At 39.0% G+C, this 18,254-nt stretch overlaps 2 protein-coding genes across 4 annotated transcripts; both read left to right on the top strand.

The window, feature by feature from the left end:
- Positions 1-495: 495 nt before the first annotated feature.
- Positions 496-16,484, top strand: olfm4.1 (olfactomedin 4, tandem duplicate 1). 3 transcript variants are annotated; one of them, XM_085257313.1, is made up of 6 exons: positions 496-669; positions 14,099-14,239; positions 14,339-14,515; positions 14,608-14,820; positions 14,890-15,037; positions 15,116-16,484. In XM_085257313.1, the coding sequence occupies exons 2-6, from the start codon at positions 14,186-14,188 to the stop codon at positions 15,949-15,951; spliced, it is 1,428 nt and encodes a 475-aa protein (XP_085113439.1). In that variant the 5' UTR covers positions 496-669; positions 14,099-14,185; the 3' UTR covers positions 15,952-16,484. The 3 variants fall into 3 exon arrangements, with proteins under 3 accessions (XP_085113439.1, XP_085113440.1, XP_085113441.1); XM_085257314.1 differs by lacking the exon at positions 496-669 and having other exon boundaries at positions 14,098-14,239; XM_085257315.1 differs by lacking the exon at positions 496-669 and having other exon boundaries at positions 14,123-14,255.
- On the top strand, positions 8,449-13,924 carry lrrc74a (leucine rich repeat containing 74A). Its single transcript, XM_085257312.1, has 13 exons — positions 8,449-8,560; positions 8,687-8,859; positions 8,935-9,042; positions 9,146-9,239; positions 9,454-9,503; positions 9,617-9,698; positions 9,790-9,875; positions 9,944-10,138; positions 10,225-10,320; positions 11,122-11,265; positions 11,416-11,520; positions 11,651-11,736; positions 13,104-13,924. The coding sequence occupies exons 1-13, from the start codon at positions 8,449-8,451 to the stop codon at positions 13,711-13,713; spliced, it is 1,941 nt and encodes a 646-aa protein (XP_085113438.1). The 3' UTR covers positions 13,714-13,924.
- Positions 16,485-18,254: the final 1,770 nt, after the last annotated feature.

Genomic DNA, 18,254 nt, shown 5'->3' with positions numbered 1-18,254 from the left:
CGAGCGAACGAATCACTCACTCACTCACCCCCTCCCTCCTGGCTCACAGCTTCTTCTTCTTCTTGGTTGGCAACCAATGTTAAGGCGCATTACCGCCCCCTGGCTCACAGCTCAGTGGACATTTAGATGAGAAAATATATATTTAACACATTTAAGGAAAATACTAATAAAATAAAAATAAACAAAATAAATGTTTATTAAGCAATTTTGATAGGAAATTGCTTAATTTTAGAAATGTTTTTGCTCTTTTATGCTCCATAAAATAGTTGGGTTGTTTTTTAGAATCATTCATCTTAGCAGTGGGATTTACATGAAAAGAGAGACAAATTAAGTTTGAGTGAAAATGTAAATTTTTTGCACTCTCTGGTCAACTGACTCAGTGAATCAAATGACTCAAAAAAACCGATTCACTTTGGTGAGCGCCTCATTAACATCCGATTCAGTAAAAAGAATCAAATTTACCATCACTACTCTACACCCTGCACTGGAAAAAATATCCCTTACTTCACCTGTGATCACACACTTTGGTTTTCCAGTGCAAAGGCAGCTGGCAGAGGAATGGCCAAGGAAAGGAAAGACCTCACTGAGCGAAAAAGATGAGGAAAGCTGGTGATGATTCAGTGCAGCTGGTCTCAGGGGATGAAGAAAAAGCCTGATCAACTTAGCAAGGTGAGTTTAATGTTATGATTTATTTTATTTTTTGATGGTATGTTCAATGTATGTTACTTGAATTATACAATGCTCAAGTCATTTTCCACCTCAAGTTTCTCAATATTAAACCTTGTAGTAGGGGTGGGCGATAGAAACGATATAAATTTGGCCAACGATAGCGACTTTGACGCTCTATCCGATAGCGCATGTTGATGATGTCATCAAGCTGCGCCTGTTTTGGTCGAAAGCATAGCTGCAGCTAAAACCATTATCATCTGCAAATTATGCTGGGCGACAGTCATAGCAAAGAGATGAAGCACTTTTGAAATATGGGGAAAGCCAAAAACTGTGCTTCCTCCACTTCCGTAACATTGATTCATTAATGTTGAATTCTCTCGCAGCTGTTCTGTTCCCATGTTGTTGCAGTATATTAATGACTAACCTCGTATTGTGGATGAATAATCTCAGTTGTTCTCCTGACTGAAGTTTGGCCCGTGTACAGCATCCTGCTATGCGATTGCATTTGTCCCTGACCACCAGAATCCCTCACGTTAACTTTTATCGAGTGGAAAAAAGTTGGCGTTCATCCTCCAGCTTCACTGTGCTAATGTTATGCTAACATAGCTGTGTCGCTAGCAATCACGTAGCACATCATTATATAGCAGGTAGTCCAACTTCAGTAACCCTGCAAACGCCACTGCTGTTTAGTTTTCTGTCTTCATTTATGTTGGAAGTGATAGCAGAGCTGTACGTTTTAATTAGCTTCAAAAATCTCTGTCAGAACATGCTATGAAATGTTTAGGTGTAAACTAGCGAGCTAACTTCCTGTTAACTTCTAACTCCTTTAAATTTAATAAATTCTGTTTTCATGGATGCCTGGATGTTAAACTTAATTGTTACACCCGATAAAGCAGCAACGCTGATGATTTTATTAAAGATGGAAGAATTTAGACCGTTTTTAACTCTCAGTGTTCGTTTGACTTTGGGACCTGAAGTAGAAGGAGTTTTGGACCCAGATTACTCCACGAAGCTCCTCACTACAGCAGCCGTAATGCTCTGACCATCCATCAAGCAGTGCGGCTTGCCACAGTTGTACTAAAACATTTTTAACAGATTTCTGCACGCAGAAATCGGTTCGTGGTCAGTAAGCACAACCAGAATTCATACATAAGGCACACTCTCGATTTTTGAGAAAATTAAAGGATTTTTTGTGTGGTTATACAGAAGAAAAGAATATATATCGTGATATATATCGTTACCGCACATGCTTCAAATTATATCGCCCAGCCCTACCTTGTAGCTTTATTTATTTTATTTTTGGCTTAAAAGTAAACAAGAGCAACAAAAAAACCCTAACTTTTAACTTTTAAACATAAATTCATGTGAAAACAACAGCCATTCCGTTAACCTGATTACAGTCTTACTTTGTTAAATATAGTGAAACTGTATAAAATAATACGGTATCATACCTAAAAAGTTGAATATTACGGTAAAATACTGGCAGCTGTGGTTGCCAGAATTTCACCGTGGAAAATATAGTGATAATGCAGAATACATAACGGTATATTTGTTGATAAATGTAAAATTCACAGTGAACTTTGGTTTTTGTACAATTATTACATTGAAATAAAAAACTATTATAAAGTAAACCAGTTTAAATACATTTTAATAAGCTTGTTTACCGTCTCCTATTGACAAAGCACAGAAGAACTGTATAATACAAAACATGCCTTTTTATTCAAAAGTTCATATTTACACGAAATTATTGGCAGCTGTTGCAGCCAGAATGTGGTCTAAAAAGATTAAGGTCCAACAAATGAGGTAATAAACACAATAGGGCTAATAGGCATAAAACTTACATTCTTTGACTTTTTGTCATAATTTGCTAGAAACATTAATAAAAACCAGTAGAGACAATGATTAAATTAAACAGTTAATATCCATCCATCCGCTTATCCTTTTTCAGGGTTGTGCTGGAGCCAATCCCAGCTTTCATAGGGCGAGAGGCGGAGTACACCCTGGACAGGTTGCCAGTCTGTCACAGGGCTAACACACAGGGACAGACAACCATTCGCACTCACATTTACACCTATGCAATTTGGATTAATCAATTAACCATGCAAACACCACAAAGAAAGACCCCGGCCTGATGGTGGAATTGAACTCAGGACCTTCTTGCTGTGCAGCAACAGTGCTAACCTCCGTGCCACCATGCTGCCCTAAACAGTTTATATTTAATAATCAAATTAATGACTAAAAAGGCACTGATCTAATTAATATCAAACTTAATACAACCAAAAACAAATAAGTACATAATAAACAGTCAAACAAAATTTAAAACACTTGATACTTGCAGTGGTTGGCAAAGTTTCTTTTTCTCCAGATTGATAGTAGAGGGCTTTCAAAACAGTCTCTGACGGTGTCTGAGGAACTGGAACAGGTTTTGGATCCAATGTGCTGGAGCACTTGCATGTTGTTCTTCAGATGCTCGGTGTACATTAGCGTTCTTTCCTTGCAGTCTGAAAGCAAATACAAAGCACAATAAAGCAAACTGCCCATTTCAAAAGCAAATATACAATCTTACATCTAATAGAGCTGACACAATTAATCGTGTAATGATTTACAATTGTGATGCATTGCAATGCGGACATAAAGCATTCTTAATCCATTCAGAAGAAACTAATTGATTATTAAATACGGCCCCGATCAAAAGTTTAAGACCACTTGAAAAATGGCAAAAAATCATCTTTTGCATGGCTGGATCTTAACAAGGTTCCAACAACATGCAACAAGCAGAAATGGGAGTGAGACAAAACATTTAACTTACATTTCACAAACTTAAACTGGGACAGGCTGTTTTACAGCTGATCAAATGTTTAGGACCACTTGCCTTTAAAAGGCCAAATCTGTGCAAAACTGTGGATTCATTGTCATTTTCTGTCAGGTAGTCAGACTGTCAGGATGTTCTGATGGCAAAAGCAAAGAAAAATTTCCTTTTTGAACATGGTCGACTTGTTGAACTGCATAAGTAGGGTCGCTCACAGCGCGCCATCGCTGCTGAGGTGGGATGCATTTAAGACGGTCATTTCCTAACTAATCCCGTGGGTTATGGAACAAAAACGTGAAGTGGAAGACCTAAAAAATCCTCAACCCAAATTAAGGCCATTAGTGGTGAAGAGCTTCAAAAAAAAAATTCTCTGATGAGAAAAAAATATAACCTTTTTTTTTCTCCTGTAAAAAAATGCAACCTTGATGGTCCTGATGGCTTCCAACCTTACTGGCATGACAAGCACATCCCACCTGAGATGTTTTCTACGCCCTACAGACGAGGGGGTGCCACAATGGTTGGGGAGATGCTTTTTCCTTCAGTGGAACAATGGAGCTTCAGGAGGTGCAGGAGTGTCCAAAGGCTGCTGGCTATGTCCAGATGATACAGAGAGCATTCCTCATGACTGAGGGCCCTCATCTGTGTGGTAACGACTGGGTGTTTCAACAGGACAACGCTACGGTACACAATGCCCGTAGGACAAGGGACTTCTTCCAGGAGAATAACATCACTCTTTTGGACCATCCTGCGTCTTTCCCTGATCTAAATCCAACTGAGAATGGACAACAGTTCCAGACAGTAGACACCCTTCGTGTGGCCGTCTTCACCACTTGGAGAAATGTTCCCACTCACCTCATGGAAACGCTTGCATGAAGTGATCAACAATAACAGCGGACCAATTAATTATTGAGTTCACGTTTGGAACTTTCTGTTTTGGGGGTTTACCCATGTTTTTTGGAGGTGTGGTCCTAAACTTTTGATCAGCTGTAAAACAGCCTGTTTCAGTTTAAGCGTTGTTTTTAATAAATTGCATGCTCAAAAAATGTTTTGCCTTACTCCTATTTCTTCTTGTTGCATGCATGTTGAAGCTTTACTTGGAACCTTGTTAAGATCCAACCATGCAAAATATGATTTTTTGCCATTTTTCAAATGATCTAAAACTTTTGATCAGGACTGCTGTTATTTTTAGGTTGTACAATTTGTTTTCGTCAGCCACATACATCACAGTGGACCAACACGTGCAGGCTGTGTTCAGACAAGTTTTGAGCAATAAAAAAAAAGTAGCTTATATGTAACCTCCTTTATTTGTTGATGAAAAGAAAAAACTGAAATGAAGTTATCATGATGCATTGGGAAAAATATATATTTTTCGGGGCAAAATGTCTTTAGTTTTCTAATAAAATCTCTGTTACTGAGCCTCACAGGTCCTTTTCTTCTGCTGTTGTGCATCACATGCCAGCAGTGCCTTCGCACATGCGCGATTTATTTGCAGTCTGGATGCAGTGGGGTAAAAGTCATCTGTTCCATCTTCCACTCTGTCACCAATTATGAGAGGCAACAGCCTTAAAAAGTTCCAGTTTTGTTTGTGCTGAGAATTTGTTGAGGACTGACCTCACACGGCTTTGAAGAGGTACCAGAGTCAGAGTATTTAAACTGTTTAATGCTCCAATTCAGAATGGAGTAGGCGAACCATTCTTTTTCTTCACAAAAAAATTTAAGAAACAGCACAACATCATATGACAAAATGCCATAAAAATCTTGTGTCCTAATCAAAATGGCAAACCTGGCTGACAGATGTGAAAATATTTTAAACAGTTGAAAACTGACTCAAACTTTACTCCTCCTATATCTGGTGTACCTTCAGTCTTGAGGTGTTCAGCAGGAGAGTTGTACATCTCTGTGGTGCATTCTGCTCCACACTGATTTGGACCACCCTGAAAAACAGATTGCATCATTAAACAATATCTACAGAAATGATGTGTACGACTAAAGCAGAAGCCACCAGTGCAATGTGAGCCCAAATTATCTACAGCATACAAAACATGGTCCCTTTAACTACAGTTTTATCTATTTATTTCCATAACCTAAAGGATTAACAACTTCGAAGGCATCTTGGTATAGCAGTAGTTTGAAACATAATGGATTTTGGTTTAAAAAAAAAAAAAAAAGAACTACTTTGAATATCTTACCATCTCTAATGTCACACAGTACATCTGATTGCTCACCTGTTACACATATGTGGATCCCTTGACCGCCTCACAAAGCTTGGAAATACCCTCATCAGATAATGTTGTTTCAGTTTTAAGACATGTAGTGAACTTATTCAGAGTATATGACTGACCCAACTCATATATTTTTTAAAAATTCCTCATCGATCTTTTATTCTAATAAACCCGAATTACGGGAACACCTTTAGATCTGTTCAGTTTTATTTATTTTATTTTTATTTTATTTTCATTTAGCACCGCTTAACTGTCAAAAACTCATCTCTATTGCTTCAAATTGCAAGGTAGAGGTCCTACAGTGTTAATCTAGGATAAATGTTGTCTCGGCTTCATTGATGACATAAATGCCATTTGGTATTTGGCCAGAAGTGACTCTAGACATGATTCGACAGACAAGAATTTAAACCACAACTTAACAATTTGGCTGATGCAAAGAACCACGAGGCAGTGATTCCAGCTTAAATGTATTCTGGATATTGTTAAATATTCTTACATTTTTTGTTAATGTTTGCCAGGTATCCTGTTTAATATTCCCTTTTCCCCTGTGTGTTTTGTTCAGTTTTGGTTCCCCTGTCTCTTTAATCTGTGATTAGTTTCAGCTGTCTTCCCACCTGTTGTTCCATTGCCAGCTACATCTGTGTCAGTCTCCCTTTATCCTTTGTTGTGTGTTTTGAGGCCTATGTTCACCTCCAAAACCCAATAGAGAAGCCTCTGTTTCACAACCAGTAGATTAGAAGCTTTTATACGGTATTTAATTTTTAAATGAACAATTTTATTCTGAATAAACATGAAAAAGATTATTGTTTCATTGTATTTAAGTAACTATCATGGTCCTGAGTCTGCACACGCAGTGGTTTTGTTTTGATTATTTTTCTCGTGTTCTAGTTTTATTCTGATTTTGTATTCTGTCTGGAAACTTCCTGTTTTACTTTGTAGATCCGTGTGTGACTTAACTGTGTTTAGCTTGTGTTTCCCCGTCATCTTGTGATTAGGATCAGCTGTGCTTCCCCCCTCTGTGTCATTTCCTAATTACCTTGTGTGTGTGTGTGTGTGTGTGTGTGTGTGTGTGTGTGTGTGTGTGTGTGTGTGTGTGTGTGTGTGTATAGCCTGGGTGTCGGTCTGTGCTCATCGCCGGTTCGTCTGTGTTATTTTAGTGTTTCTCCGTGTCTCTCTGTTTTCTGTTTCTCGCCTCATGTCTTCCCTTTGTGTTATGTTTTTAGGTCAGCTTACTGGCTTTCCCAGTTCAGTTTACTTTGTAATTCTCATCACTGCTTTGTGTCTGCAACTTGAGTCCTCCTTCTGCAAACAGCTATCCCAGCCGTGACAAACTCCTTAAAACGCATATATTTGTATATGAAAAAAAAAAATAGCCTCCTGAGATTCGACGCCCTCAAAAATAATACATTTGGACTTTTCTTCACCATATTCACTCAATAACATTTTAATTAATTTAGGGTTTTTTGTTTGCATTTTATTAAACAATAAAGGTTTCATTGTTTGCATGTTTTTTAAACACATGTATTTAACAAAGTAACAAGTTCCTGTTCAAAAATAAAGATTCATTTTTAGCATAATGAAGACAGCTGCACTCTGCAGCCGGCGTGGGCTGAAACACAATGCTAGGTTACTGTTGTTATTTAATGGTCCATTTGGTGCCAAATTCAGGATGTAGAAGTTACAGCTTCAACCACTAGTAAAGCTTTCACTTGCTCCTAGCAAGTTTCTAAAACTTTGTGCCTTCCCCCCCCCCTATTCCCTTGATTATGAGCCTTTACTACGTGTTTACAGTAATCTAAAAAAACTCATTTCTAAGCTGTTTAGAGACTACCTACACTACATGTATATTTGAACTGAAACCTGTTTCAAAGATGGATTTTCCTCCTTAAATCTTCATATAAACTGAAACTTGTGTTGACTAGTAAATTTAAACGATTAACTAAATTTCCTTCTCAGCTTGCTGTCTCATATCTGCTGGCATCTAGACCTCAGCGCTGCACTTGCCCACAGTCATTCAGAAATTGGCCAATTCTTGTGTGGAAATCCATAAATCTCTGACATAATGAATGAATTAATCCTTGTTTCTCTATCACTGGTGAATTCTTGAATAAGTGCATTTATTTCATGATTTTTTCAGCATTATAATGGCTGTGAATGCTCCATATTTTCTAGAAGGAGTAAAGCTTACATATAACACCAGTTAGTAATCATTACAGTGGAAATGCAGTCAATTTTCTTTTTGCTAAATAACTCCAGTATTGATCCAGTATTGACCCATTAAATTCTTTATATATTAACACTTCAACGGTGCAGCGACTGGTAGCTCTATCTGTTAGCATTAGCATTTGCTCATAAACATACACTTGCTTCCATCAAACTGATGGATTGTCACAATTTCAATTAAGAAGATCAAATTACATTTTTATGAAACTTCCTCTGCACACGTATCATACTTTGCTTGTGACAGTCATGTGTTGAATTTTGTAAATGTGGGAGATTGTACTAATAAATAACATTGGATGAATTAAATTACAGCACACTATAACTGTAGGTTTTGCTTAGGATTGTAACCCGAGTGATGCATAAATTGTTAACGACACAAGACACACAACCTGAGGGGTAGAATTACCCGGGGCATAGTACAGGCCCCTTTCATTTCACAGGCCCTGTTCTTACCAGGCACATCACAGCCTGATGTTTGTGAGTGGGAACCGTTTCAATAAGGACAAGTTTTAAAGACAGGCCGTAATGTCGATACCGTCATTTGAGTCCCTCTGCTTAAAAGACGATGACAACTGTCCATCCCCAACTGATCTCGACAGCTTTGGCGATGAGTTTGACAAAGACTTGGAATCAGATGGTGAGCATATTAAATTCAATCATGGAATAATCCTTGAGGTTCTTGTTTAAATACTAAGTAATTTAGTAGTCATTACTATAAATCTATACATTGGTTATATTAATTTATGACTTTTATAATATGCAGGAAATAAGATCAACAAGGAGATGGACACTGCTGAGGTGTACATGCAGGCCTGCAAGCTGGTAGGTGTGGTGCCGGTCTCTTACTTTATTCGAAACCTTGACTCTCCAGCTGTGACACTCTCCCACCATGGGCTCGGACCTTTGGGATGCAAGGCACTTGCTATTGCTTTAGTGGTATGTTTAAAATCTAAGAGCTGTTAATCAATGAGGCACTTTTAAATAGAAAACTGATGATCAGGTTTTATTTAGACTGATACACAAATAAGCGCCCTGGCACTGGCAGACAATTCAATTCAAGCTGAGGGAGCCAAATACCTCATGGAGACGTTGAGGGCTAATTTCACCATTCAGCACCTGGTATGTAAGACTGCAGGTTGACCACTGGAGGGCACAAGTGTATTTCAGGTCTAAATCTGAGAGCTCTACATCAAGTTTGGTTTTAATAATACATTTTTTGCAGGATATATCCCACAACCATCTGAAATCTGCTGGGGCTGAGTATGTGGCTAAAATGTTGCTGGACAGCATTTCGTTAAAATCTGTGAAGCTTTCAGGTAATATGCACGTGACAATGCATTTAACTTGTCAGATGTTACGTGACAGATGACTGGCATCACAAACAGTCAGCTTACATTTGTTGTGTCGGGGTTGCCTTTTTCCTGACAGGTTAGTCGAGGTTAGTTTCTGATTGGTTTGTCTATTTAACAGCGATAATTATTGTGATCTTTTTTTTTCATGATTGTTTTGAATGCATTTTCTTCCCTGCAGGGAATGGATTTACTGATGATGATGCTAAATATTTTGCAGATGCTCTGTCAGTAAGTTATCAGTTATGTCCTGCTTTTTCACACATAACAACCCATTTTAGTCATTTCTATATTCATAAATTGTTCTTTTGCTACTTGCACCTGTCACATATTGTTACATTCAGACCAATTCCAGGATAAAGGTACTGGATCTGAGCCATAATGAGTTTTGTGGAAAAGGAGGGGAGCATTTGGGACAGCTGCTGGGTATGGTAAAAGGTCTTAATAGGTCTAAGACTAGTTCTTAATAGCATTATAGATGTATTCTTTCACTGACTTGGCTTTCTTATTTCTACAGCAAACAATGAGGGCCTGGAGGTGCTGGACCTCAGCTGGAATCATCTAAGAATGAAAGGGGCTGTGGCTTTTTGCGCTGGGTTAAAAGTAGGGCTGATTAACAAAATTTGTTAGTTACTCTGTGTGCAGCATTTCATCACAGTCTTCCCATTTAGGTGAATATGATGTTAAAGCACCTTGACTTATCGTGGAACGGTTTTGGGAACGAAGGTGCTCTGGCAATGGGAGAAGCCCTCAAATTCAACACCACCCTGGTGCATCTCAACCTCAACAATAACCGCCTGACCAATGAAGGCGCCAGCATGCTGTGCAGGGGTCTTGAATTCAATGACACACTCAGAGTCCTGACGGTGGGTGGATGAAATTGCATTAGGGTAACGTATATCACAGTCATGGCTTCAAGTGAAATATCGGATAATGTCTTCTATTTCTTTAGTTGGCTTATAACTCTTTGACAGTAGAGGGCGCACTGGCTCTAGTCAACGTGGTGAAGAACTCACCTAAAACTGCCTTGGAGGAGATCAACATATGTGTGAGTGGCTGTGCATCCTGCTCTGCTCCATGTCATGACAGATTACCACAGGCTGTAGGGACAGTGCATCCACAAATCAAATTTACATATTGTTCTGCTGGCCTGTAGTCGGATTTATCCATGTGAATTGTTCTGGTGCAAATGTCCCAGTTCTTGAGTTATTGGTTGTAGAGATGTGTCTACATTTAATAGAAACTGACTTGTGATGCTCAAAGCACTCAAATAATACATCTGAAAAACCCACAGTTATGTTTCTTTCCGCAGATCAAGACCCAATTAGAGCCGAGCAATTCTTGAGCAATTCAGAGCAATTCTTGCACGACGTCCTTTTTTCTTTCTACCAAACGACATAATCTAATGTAGACATGCAGCTGGTTGATATTACACCATAGCAGAAAGCATTATCAGTGTTTACATCCTGCCAAGCTGTCACAATCACCAGGTTCTCGTCATGGGTAAATGCACACTTCCTTCTGTACAGTTATGCAGTCAGCAGGTGTTGTTTTATGGAGAAAAAATAGTAATGAAACTGCTAACAACCAGGTCATTTCTGGAAATATTCAGTGCCACTGAAACTGAGCAACTCTCATCTAAAAAGTCTATACAGAGAAACTGCACTACAGGCCAGATTTAAACATATGTAATTATAAGGGGAACTTTCTCTTTAAGCAACTCCTTTTTGCTCTGATTTCAGTTCAATTTTGTGTTCATATTAAGTCAAAGTTGTAATTTTTTCCTTTTTTTTGACATAGGAAGCAAAATGTGTGTGTGTGTATATCATGTTGTCTTTTATCTGAACAGAATGTGCTGGTAAATGAGCACTTTGTGCATCTATTGGAGGTGACGTGTCAGGAGCATCCTGGTCTGGATGTACAGTATGGAGGCGTAGGAGGCTTCATGGCTAAGAAGCCACCAAAACGTATTGATCCAATGAAAGTCATTCAGGTCTGTCTCAGTTGGTCGAATGAGCATCTGACACATACTGCATGAATTTTATTGTGAAAATATACACAATATATCTATATATGATGTTTACTTATTTTGTTGGTCTGCATTTAATTATTGTCAAAATCACTTCTACCAATGCTTCTGAAGGATTATCTGGACCAACGGAAACTGCGGCTGTGGGATTTCTTTCGAAACATCGATAAAGATGGCATCATGAGAGTGTCTGTTACTGACTTCAGGAAAGCAGTTCAGGTTTTCCAAACAAACTGTGATACTGTATATGGAGCCGTGTAGAGTCAGTGCATTTCACTGAGAGTTTACTGTGATAAAGAGAGCAACTATGAAACTGATTCCCTTTTCCTCTTTTGTGTGAAACTGTAAGCAATCAAGCATTCCCTTGGACCGATACCAGATTGAGGAGCTGATTCAGAGACTTGATCGGGACAGGACAGGAATGGTGGACTACAGGTGAGCATTTCCCATACTGACTAAATATACTCACATCTGACGCTTCAATATTTACGTTACAAGGTGGAGCTTTGGCGTGTTAAAGCTTATCATTTTAACATTTTGATTGTTTTTATCTCTCGTTTACTGATAGTACAGCTGGGCATAGAGTGTCTTAGTTATGACCTGGGAATTTGCCCAGATCTTAAGTTCAACTGACCCTATCAAAACTAAGAGTAGCTGAAAACCTCTTCAAGCCTGAAAAGTTCACTCACTTGCGGCAGAAGTCTATTTGACTGGTATATTAGGATATTGGGTTGTCTCTCGCACTGGTAAAAGCTTTTTCCAAATATTCACAGATCTACTGTATATATAATTTACTACAGAAGTTGTTTTTTCTTTTTTGCAAATCTGCCTGAAAAGAAATCTGATCACATTTTTTAAGTAATCCTACTAACAGACAAACAGACAGACACACCAAACTAATCGCAGAAGCTCCACTGAAGTAGTGATAGTGTTATATATGTATAGTTATGTATAGCACAGAGAGAATCATAAGCTAAGAATAACTTGTATGGGAACTTTTCTTCCACAGTTTGGATAAAAACACATGTTAAAGAAGTCCACGTAGCTCAACATGCAAACAGATGGTAAACCATGTGGTCTATACATTCATATTTTTATATAGGTGTTTTATAAACTACATGAAAAGTAATGATCATAGGTTTAAGAAAAAGCTAACCCTTTTCCGCAGTTGTTTAAAGCAGACCACAGATTCAGCCATCCTGACAGGCTGAGGGAGGTTGCACCAACGTTTAGAAGCTACAGTCTCAAAAACATGATCGCCTCTAGATTTAAATATGAGCATAAAATATATAAATATGACAATTATAAGACCCTGATCATATGATCAGGGAGGTTACTGCTGGAATAAGGTTAAAGCAGATCCTCATGCATACAGAAGCCTGGGTATGATGGGCTTTATACTGTATGTAATTCATCTGGGGTACAGTGAACGTGCAAAAATTCCACACACAGGTGGGTTCAAACTAGGACCATCATGCAGTGTTAACCACTGCCTCATTGTTCTGCCACACTGCACATAGATAAATACTAACATTTTGAAATTAACTCTAACTCAGCCAGTGGAATGAGAAGCTGTCAGGTCCGAACACAAGAACCTCAGTTGTCGAGATTGAAATTGAGAGAATATTAAGGACACCCAAGCAGTAATTGTAGTGACGTTGTTAGTGAGGTAGGAGAGGCTGTTCAAGTTGTTAGGCTTCACAGAAAAGTGCAGTTGTGGAGAGACAGGTAGATAATTGGTTGGCGTATGAATCTAAAAGCAGTCAGTGATGTTTATACTATAATCTGACCATTCTGTGCAGGGGACTGGCAGATACAAGGAAACAAATGATGAGGGATCACCGCCGCCAGCTTAGGAAATTTGAGTCCCGTCAGAAGAAAGAGAAGCAGAAGAGTGACCGCATTCTCAAAACCTTCCAAAGTGCTGTGGAGGCGGTGACACCTCACAGCTCCATAGTCATGTCTCCAGGAGGTGCCAAAGAAGACTCGAGTGGCCCTCAACACTTTTCCGCCACCCCTCTCAGCTCTTGGCACCACATTGTCATGTCCAACAGCAGCCGCTACTCTGTCACTAACATGAGCAACATCCACCTGCCCATGTTAAGAGGCGCCACGCCTTACCGTCCCACCAGCTCCTCCGGGATGCGTTCGTACTCCCAGCCAAACCTGTCGGCCGATTCCCCTCGCTCTGCTCCAGACAAGTCCATCTCTGCTCAGGGCGTTCGCTCAGATCCAGAGATGAGCCACAGCAAGCTAAGCCCCACTGCTAACAGCCTGACGAGATCCAGGCCCGCTCTCAATGTAAAGCAGTCAGAGGGTAAAAGTAAAGTCAAAGCCAAGAAAATGAAGAAAAAGAAACCGAAGAAGAATGCAGACAAAGCTTCAAAGAACCCTGCAGTAACGGTCAAGTGACATGAACACTGTATAATGCTGTATTACGTGATATATTATACATGTGATTTGTTTTTCCCTTGGTTATTATGTCATGCAATATTTTTAAATGAATAAATAACACATTTGATTATCAATCTTATCTAAAAATCTATATTTATTGCTTTAATAAGTTATCAGCGGTCATGTCTTCGCCACCTTGCAGTTAACGACACTGAGTGGGATGGGCCTTCTTCAGAAACATAATATTTCATCATGGTATTCGGGAATGGTGTTCTCATGCGAGCCCACACTCTTGAGGATAATTGTAAACAAACATCTGACGTTAATTTCTGTTTGCTGTAGATAAGAACGAGCATTATATCCTGGCATGTTCCTCAACTAATAATTCTGTGAACTGAGACAGGTGCTGTGTCCTCTGATATGATGGAGGAGGATCTATAAATTCAGATGATCCACCTATCTCAGTCATAACCACTCTGACTGCAGCAGAATGATCGTCACTCTGTATTTCTCAGCACTGCTGAGCTCCACGGTTGCCTGGGAGGTACGCATGGCATGAGGTAGATCAAGCGATTCATCTTTATTCTTTAAAGCTCCGTACACATTTAGGTGAGACGACTTCTTCCATCTAACTCTTTTTTAGGGAGTGAGGAGCGTGTGGAGTGAAGGGAATCCAAGAAATGAGTCCGGAGGTGGAGGTGGTGAAAGGTGCTCCTGTGACGCCTTCCTGCCCGGTTCAACTTTTCCTGTAGGTGATCTGGTGGTGATAGAGCAGACAGCAGTGGAGATCTCACATGAACTGGAGCTGGAAATGGGCAAGGTATTTAGTCACAAGGGAACGTGTGCATTAAAAGATTGCATAATTGTGACAAAAAACATTTTTGAATGTTTTTTTTCCCAATTAAATTTCAGCTGGGGGAATATGAAATCAAAGTGACAGAATATGAAGAAAAGATCGTAAAACTCACAGCAAAAATTGAAAAAATGGAGGAGAATCCTGATGGCTACAGTGAAAGTGAACGGAATGAGATAAAGATTGAGATTAAACAAGTGGAGGCCTTGATTGTAGACCTGCAGCTCTCCATCAACGGCTCCACTGCTGTCCTTAAATCCCTGCGTGTACAGGTATGTCCCGAGCTGAAGGTGTTTTAAAAGCCAGCAGAAGCAGTGGAGATCCATTGTGTTATCTTTCAGATTACAGTCATGGTGGAGACCCTGAACAGGCTGGAAAAGACCTACGACAAGAATTTAATTCTGGTGACACGCCGAGAATACCTTAAGGTGCAGCTGCAACTAGAGGAGTGTGAGAGACGTCACCAGGAGCTTTTCTACCCCAACATTGGTAAGCTCACTTATACCGTCATTCCAGTTGTAATCCCTGTTTTTGTGATTACAACCTAATTTTCGTCTCCTTCTGCAGGTTCATGTGCACACACTGGTATCACCAAGCTCAGCAAACCCATAGTAAGCCAACTGAATGCCCATCTAAATGCTGGCTACAAATTTGGTGGATGGGGGAAAGATTCAAAACCTATTCCAGACAGAGAGTCCATGTACTGGTACTCTGGGTATACAAGTGCCTCCATTATTGACATCAGGTTCTACACTAACTACAAGAACCTCATTTTAAGAAACCACTTTCAGCATCACAGCTTACAAACCAGCTGGCGTGGCACAGGAACCAATTTTATCTTCCGTGACAACACTCTGTATTATCAGATCAACAGCCCGTTTGGGTTAGCTAAACTGAATTTCACCACAATGGCATATGAGTCCAGGGTGATCCCCAAGGCTAGTTCAGGCTTCTCTTATGCATACTTTTCCAGTCAGAACTTTGACTTTGCTGCCGATGAGACGGGGCTGTGGGTGACCTATGCCACACAGCAGTCTGCCGGTCGGATGGTCATTGCTAAAATAAATGAGGCGTCTTTTGGGATAGAGGAGAAAATGGAGACTAGTATCTACAAGCCGGGTGTGAGCAATGCCTTCATGGTTTGTGGCACTTTGTATGCGGTCAGGACAATCGATACCATCACTGAAGAGATATTTTACAAGTACGACACTAAAACCAAAGAGGAAACTTACATCAGTATTCCCTTTGAGAGGTTCCAAGAGAAGTACTCAAACCTGCACTACAATCCCGCTGACCAGAAGCTCTACATGTACAATGATGGCTACTATGTCCAGTATCACCTGTGGTTTAACCACACAGCTGTGGCTACGACCACCACGGCGCCACAAGTTCTTTTAACCTAAATTGAAGATCTGATATTTTCTGAAGTATCACATCATATGAATGAGCCAACTATTGTCTCATCTTGTCGAGTAATGACCTCCTAATCCTTCTTGATTGTTAATAAATGATTTCAAGCATCACACAAGTGTCATGAGTGTCTTTTTTTGTGAACTTTGAAAACTAAAACAGAATTAAAATAAAAATGGTTCTTAATTGTACCTTCAAACACTTCTATTCTACTGTAGAGGTAATATCTGTTGTTTTAGTTAGTTTGCTAACTATTAATACAATATTTGTAATTATTATAACTTCCCTGACAAATCATTGATAGGCATGTCTACAAGAGTGTGAGTCCACGGTTTCAAAACCTATATTTTTATTGTAACACCTGTACTCATTTTCCTCAATCTTGCCTCAGATGTTTGCCCTCTATTCAGTAAAATTTAAAAAGATTAAAAACAAACAAACAAACAAAAACTAACACTGAAACTGATCCAAACTCAACTAAACATTTTCCCACAATAAAAATGAAACTCAAATGTGGAAATCCACCCTGGAAATTGAAATTATGCAGAATTAGAAACAAAATGTCAAAATGAAATAAAAATAAAACTTACTTGAACATACAAAACTATAACATCTGTGTTGACAGCAGTCATAAATGATCTAACTGAACCACTGTATGCATGTCTGCATTTAAAGTGCAATGGAATAATCATCCTGTATGTGCAGTAACTTGACTAAAAACTGCTACAGTCAGAGAATACATCCTACCCCATTTCCAATGATGATTCCTACACGGACTCCTCTCCCACGCCTCATCCCCAATTTGCAAACCCAGCTCCTCCCATGCATTCTTCACAAAGTCAGATTTAGAATTCAAATACTCTGGAAAAACATTCACAAAACCAGAAACCAACTTGTTAGAGTTCGGGGAGCCCAGAAGGAGCTTAAAAATTGGTCCCCCCTTCTGGAAGAGATGGAAAGTTTAAAATACTCTGACGAACATAGTTTCTTATCTGTAAATATCAAAAAAATGTGACTCAGGGAGAGAGAACTTATTCTGCAATTGGGTAAATGAGACACCCAACACAGGGTTCTATTCCTGCATATAACAAACGTGATCCCACCTTGCACTGAACTTTATCGTGTTTACAAAATAAACTAGAGGGCATTCTTAGGCATATATGGGATGGAGACATTCAGACTTGATACCACATAAATAATAAAAAAAGATCAATATTTCTCACACCTGGTATTGTTTCACCTCTTGAGTCTTTGTGCAAGTCCATGTTTGTATCTCATCATGAAATCAAGTCGTCTCAAAACTTTACAGGTGTGAACGCCAAGTCTGAAGATTGTTCAAGAACTCATTCGAATTGTCATTGCAAGATTGTCCCTCAGTGTTTTTCAGTTTTTCTAATATGACAAATAGCAGGGTGTTTTTTTTTTGTGAAAACATATTTAAGAGTTCAAAAATATGTGAAATAAACAAACAAACAAACAAACAAACAAACAAATAAATAAATAAAAGCCCCATAAATATGTTTGTGTGTCAAAGCAAGAAAGGCAGAAATCATTTAGTTCATATAGTGAACTAGTTCACAGGTGAGCTGCTACCACACACTAACAGGCAAAATCTCCCATAGCTGTTCAACAAAAAAGACCTTAATGAGGGCAAACATTTGAAATTGTTACAAAAAAAATAAACTAAATCCAAAGTGCTTCAGTTACTGGAAATTCTTTCTTTGAGTGACGTGATCATGTCTGATATAGAAAATACTTTTGGTAGACTTGGTACATTTGGTAACTGTAAAGCCCAAATTGACTGATTCACACATACTTCATCTAATGATCCAGTGAGTCCTTCTGCCCTCAGAGGTTTGTGTCATGAGAGCAGTGGCTTTATCACTTGTCTCTGCTCGTTTACAGTCTTCAATTACTGCCTTCTTTATTGATTTTCAATCACTCACAGTCAGCTTTTCACAAGAAAATGCATTCGAGTATCATCTGCCTTTTATTAATACATTTAAACTCTAATGCTATTTAATGAGGAAATCTTTAAACCAGCATTTTGATTCAGATAGGTTTGTCAAACATAGTGATTTTATTGAGCTGAGTCAGCATTTTATTCAAAGTTCACAAACTACGGTGTTCAAAAACTCCACCCAAGTCACTTGCAATTACTGGCATAGATGGAGAAGTATAAGTTGCTCCATTTTAATGGACTTGTGACTTCACACTTTTAGGACGATGTCCTAAAAAACCTTTATGACTTACAGCAATCTACTCCTAAAAAAAGTTGTGTTTGCCTTTGTGCAAA

Source organism: Mchenga conophoros, linkage group LG19 (genome assembly GCF_057382185.1).
Source record: "Mchenga conophoros isolate Kocher_MC1m ecotype Shallow Benthic linkage group LG19, M_conophoros_male_GT1.1, whole genome shotgun sequence".
Classification (NCBI taxonomy): Eukaryota; Metazoa; Chordata; class Actinopteri; order Cichliformes; family Cichlidae; genus Mchenga; species Mchenga conophoros.
The sequence above is the reverse complement of the archived record's forward strand: the minus strand, read 5'-3'. Positions and strand labels throughout refer to the sequence as shown.

What these genes read in the sequence shown, in the direction of transcription:
- lrrc74a (XM_085257312.1), top strand. Translation starts at nt 8,449, where the DNA reads ATGTCGATACCGTCATTTGAGTCCCTCTGCTTAAAAGACGATGACAAC. An exon ending in ATCCAATGAAAGTCATTCAG is followed by an intron (nt 11,266 to 11,415) that starts GTCTGTCTCAGT and finishes ATGCTTCTGAAG; the next exon opens with GATTATCTGGACCAACGGAA. An exon ending in ACAGGAATGGTGGACTACAG is followed by an intron (nt 11,737 to 13,103) that starts GTGAGCATTTCC and finishes CATTCTGTGCAG; the next exon opens with GGGACTGGCAGATACAAGGA.
- olfm4.1 (XM_085257313.1), top strand. Translation starts at nt 14,186, where the DNA reads ATGATCGTCACTCTGTATTTCTCAGCACTGCTGAGCTCCACGGTTGCC. An exon ending in GCTCCACGGTTGCCTGGGAG is followed by an intron (nt 14,240 to 14,338) that starts GTACGCATGGCA and finishes ACTCTTTTTTAG; the next exon opens with GGAGTGAGGAGCGTGTGGAG. An exon ending in GCTTTTCTACCCCAACATTG is followed by an intron (nt 15,038 to 15,115) that starts GTAAGCTCACTT and finishes CTCCTTCTGCAG; the next exon opens with GTTCATGTGCACACACTGGT.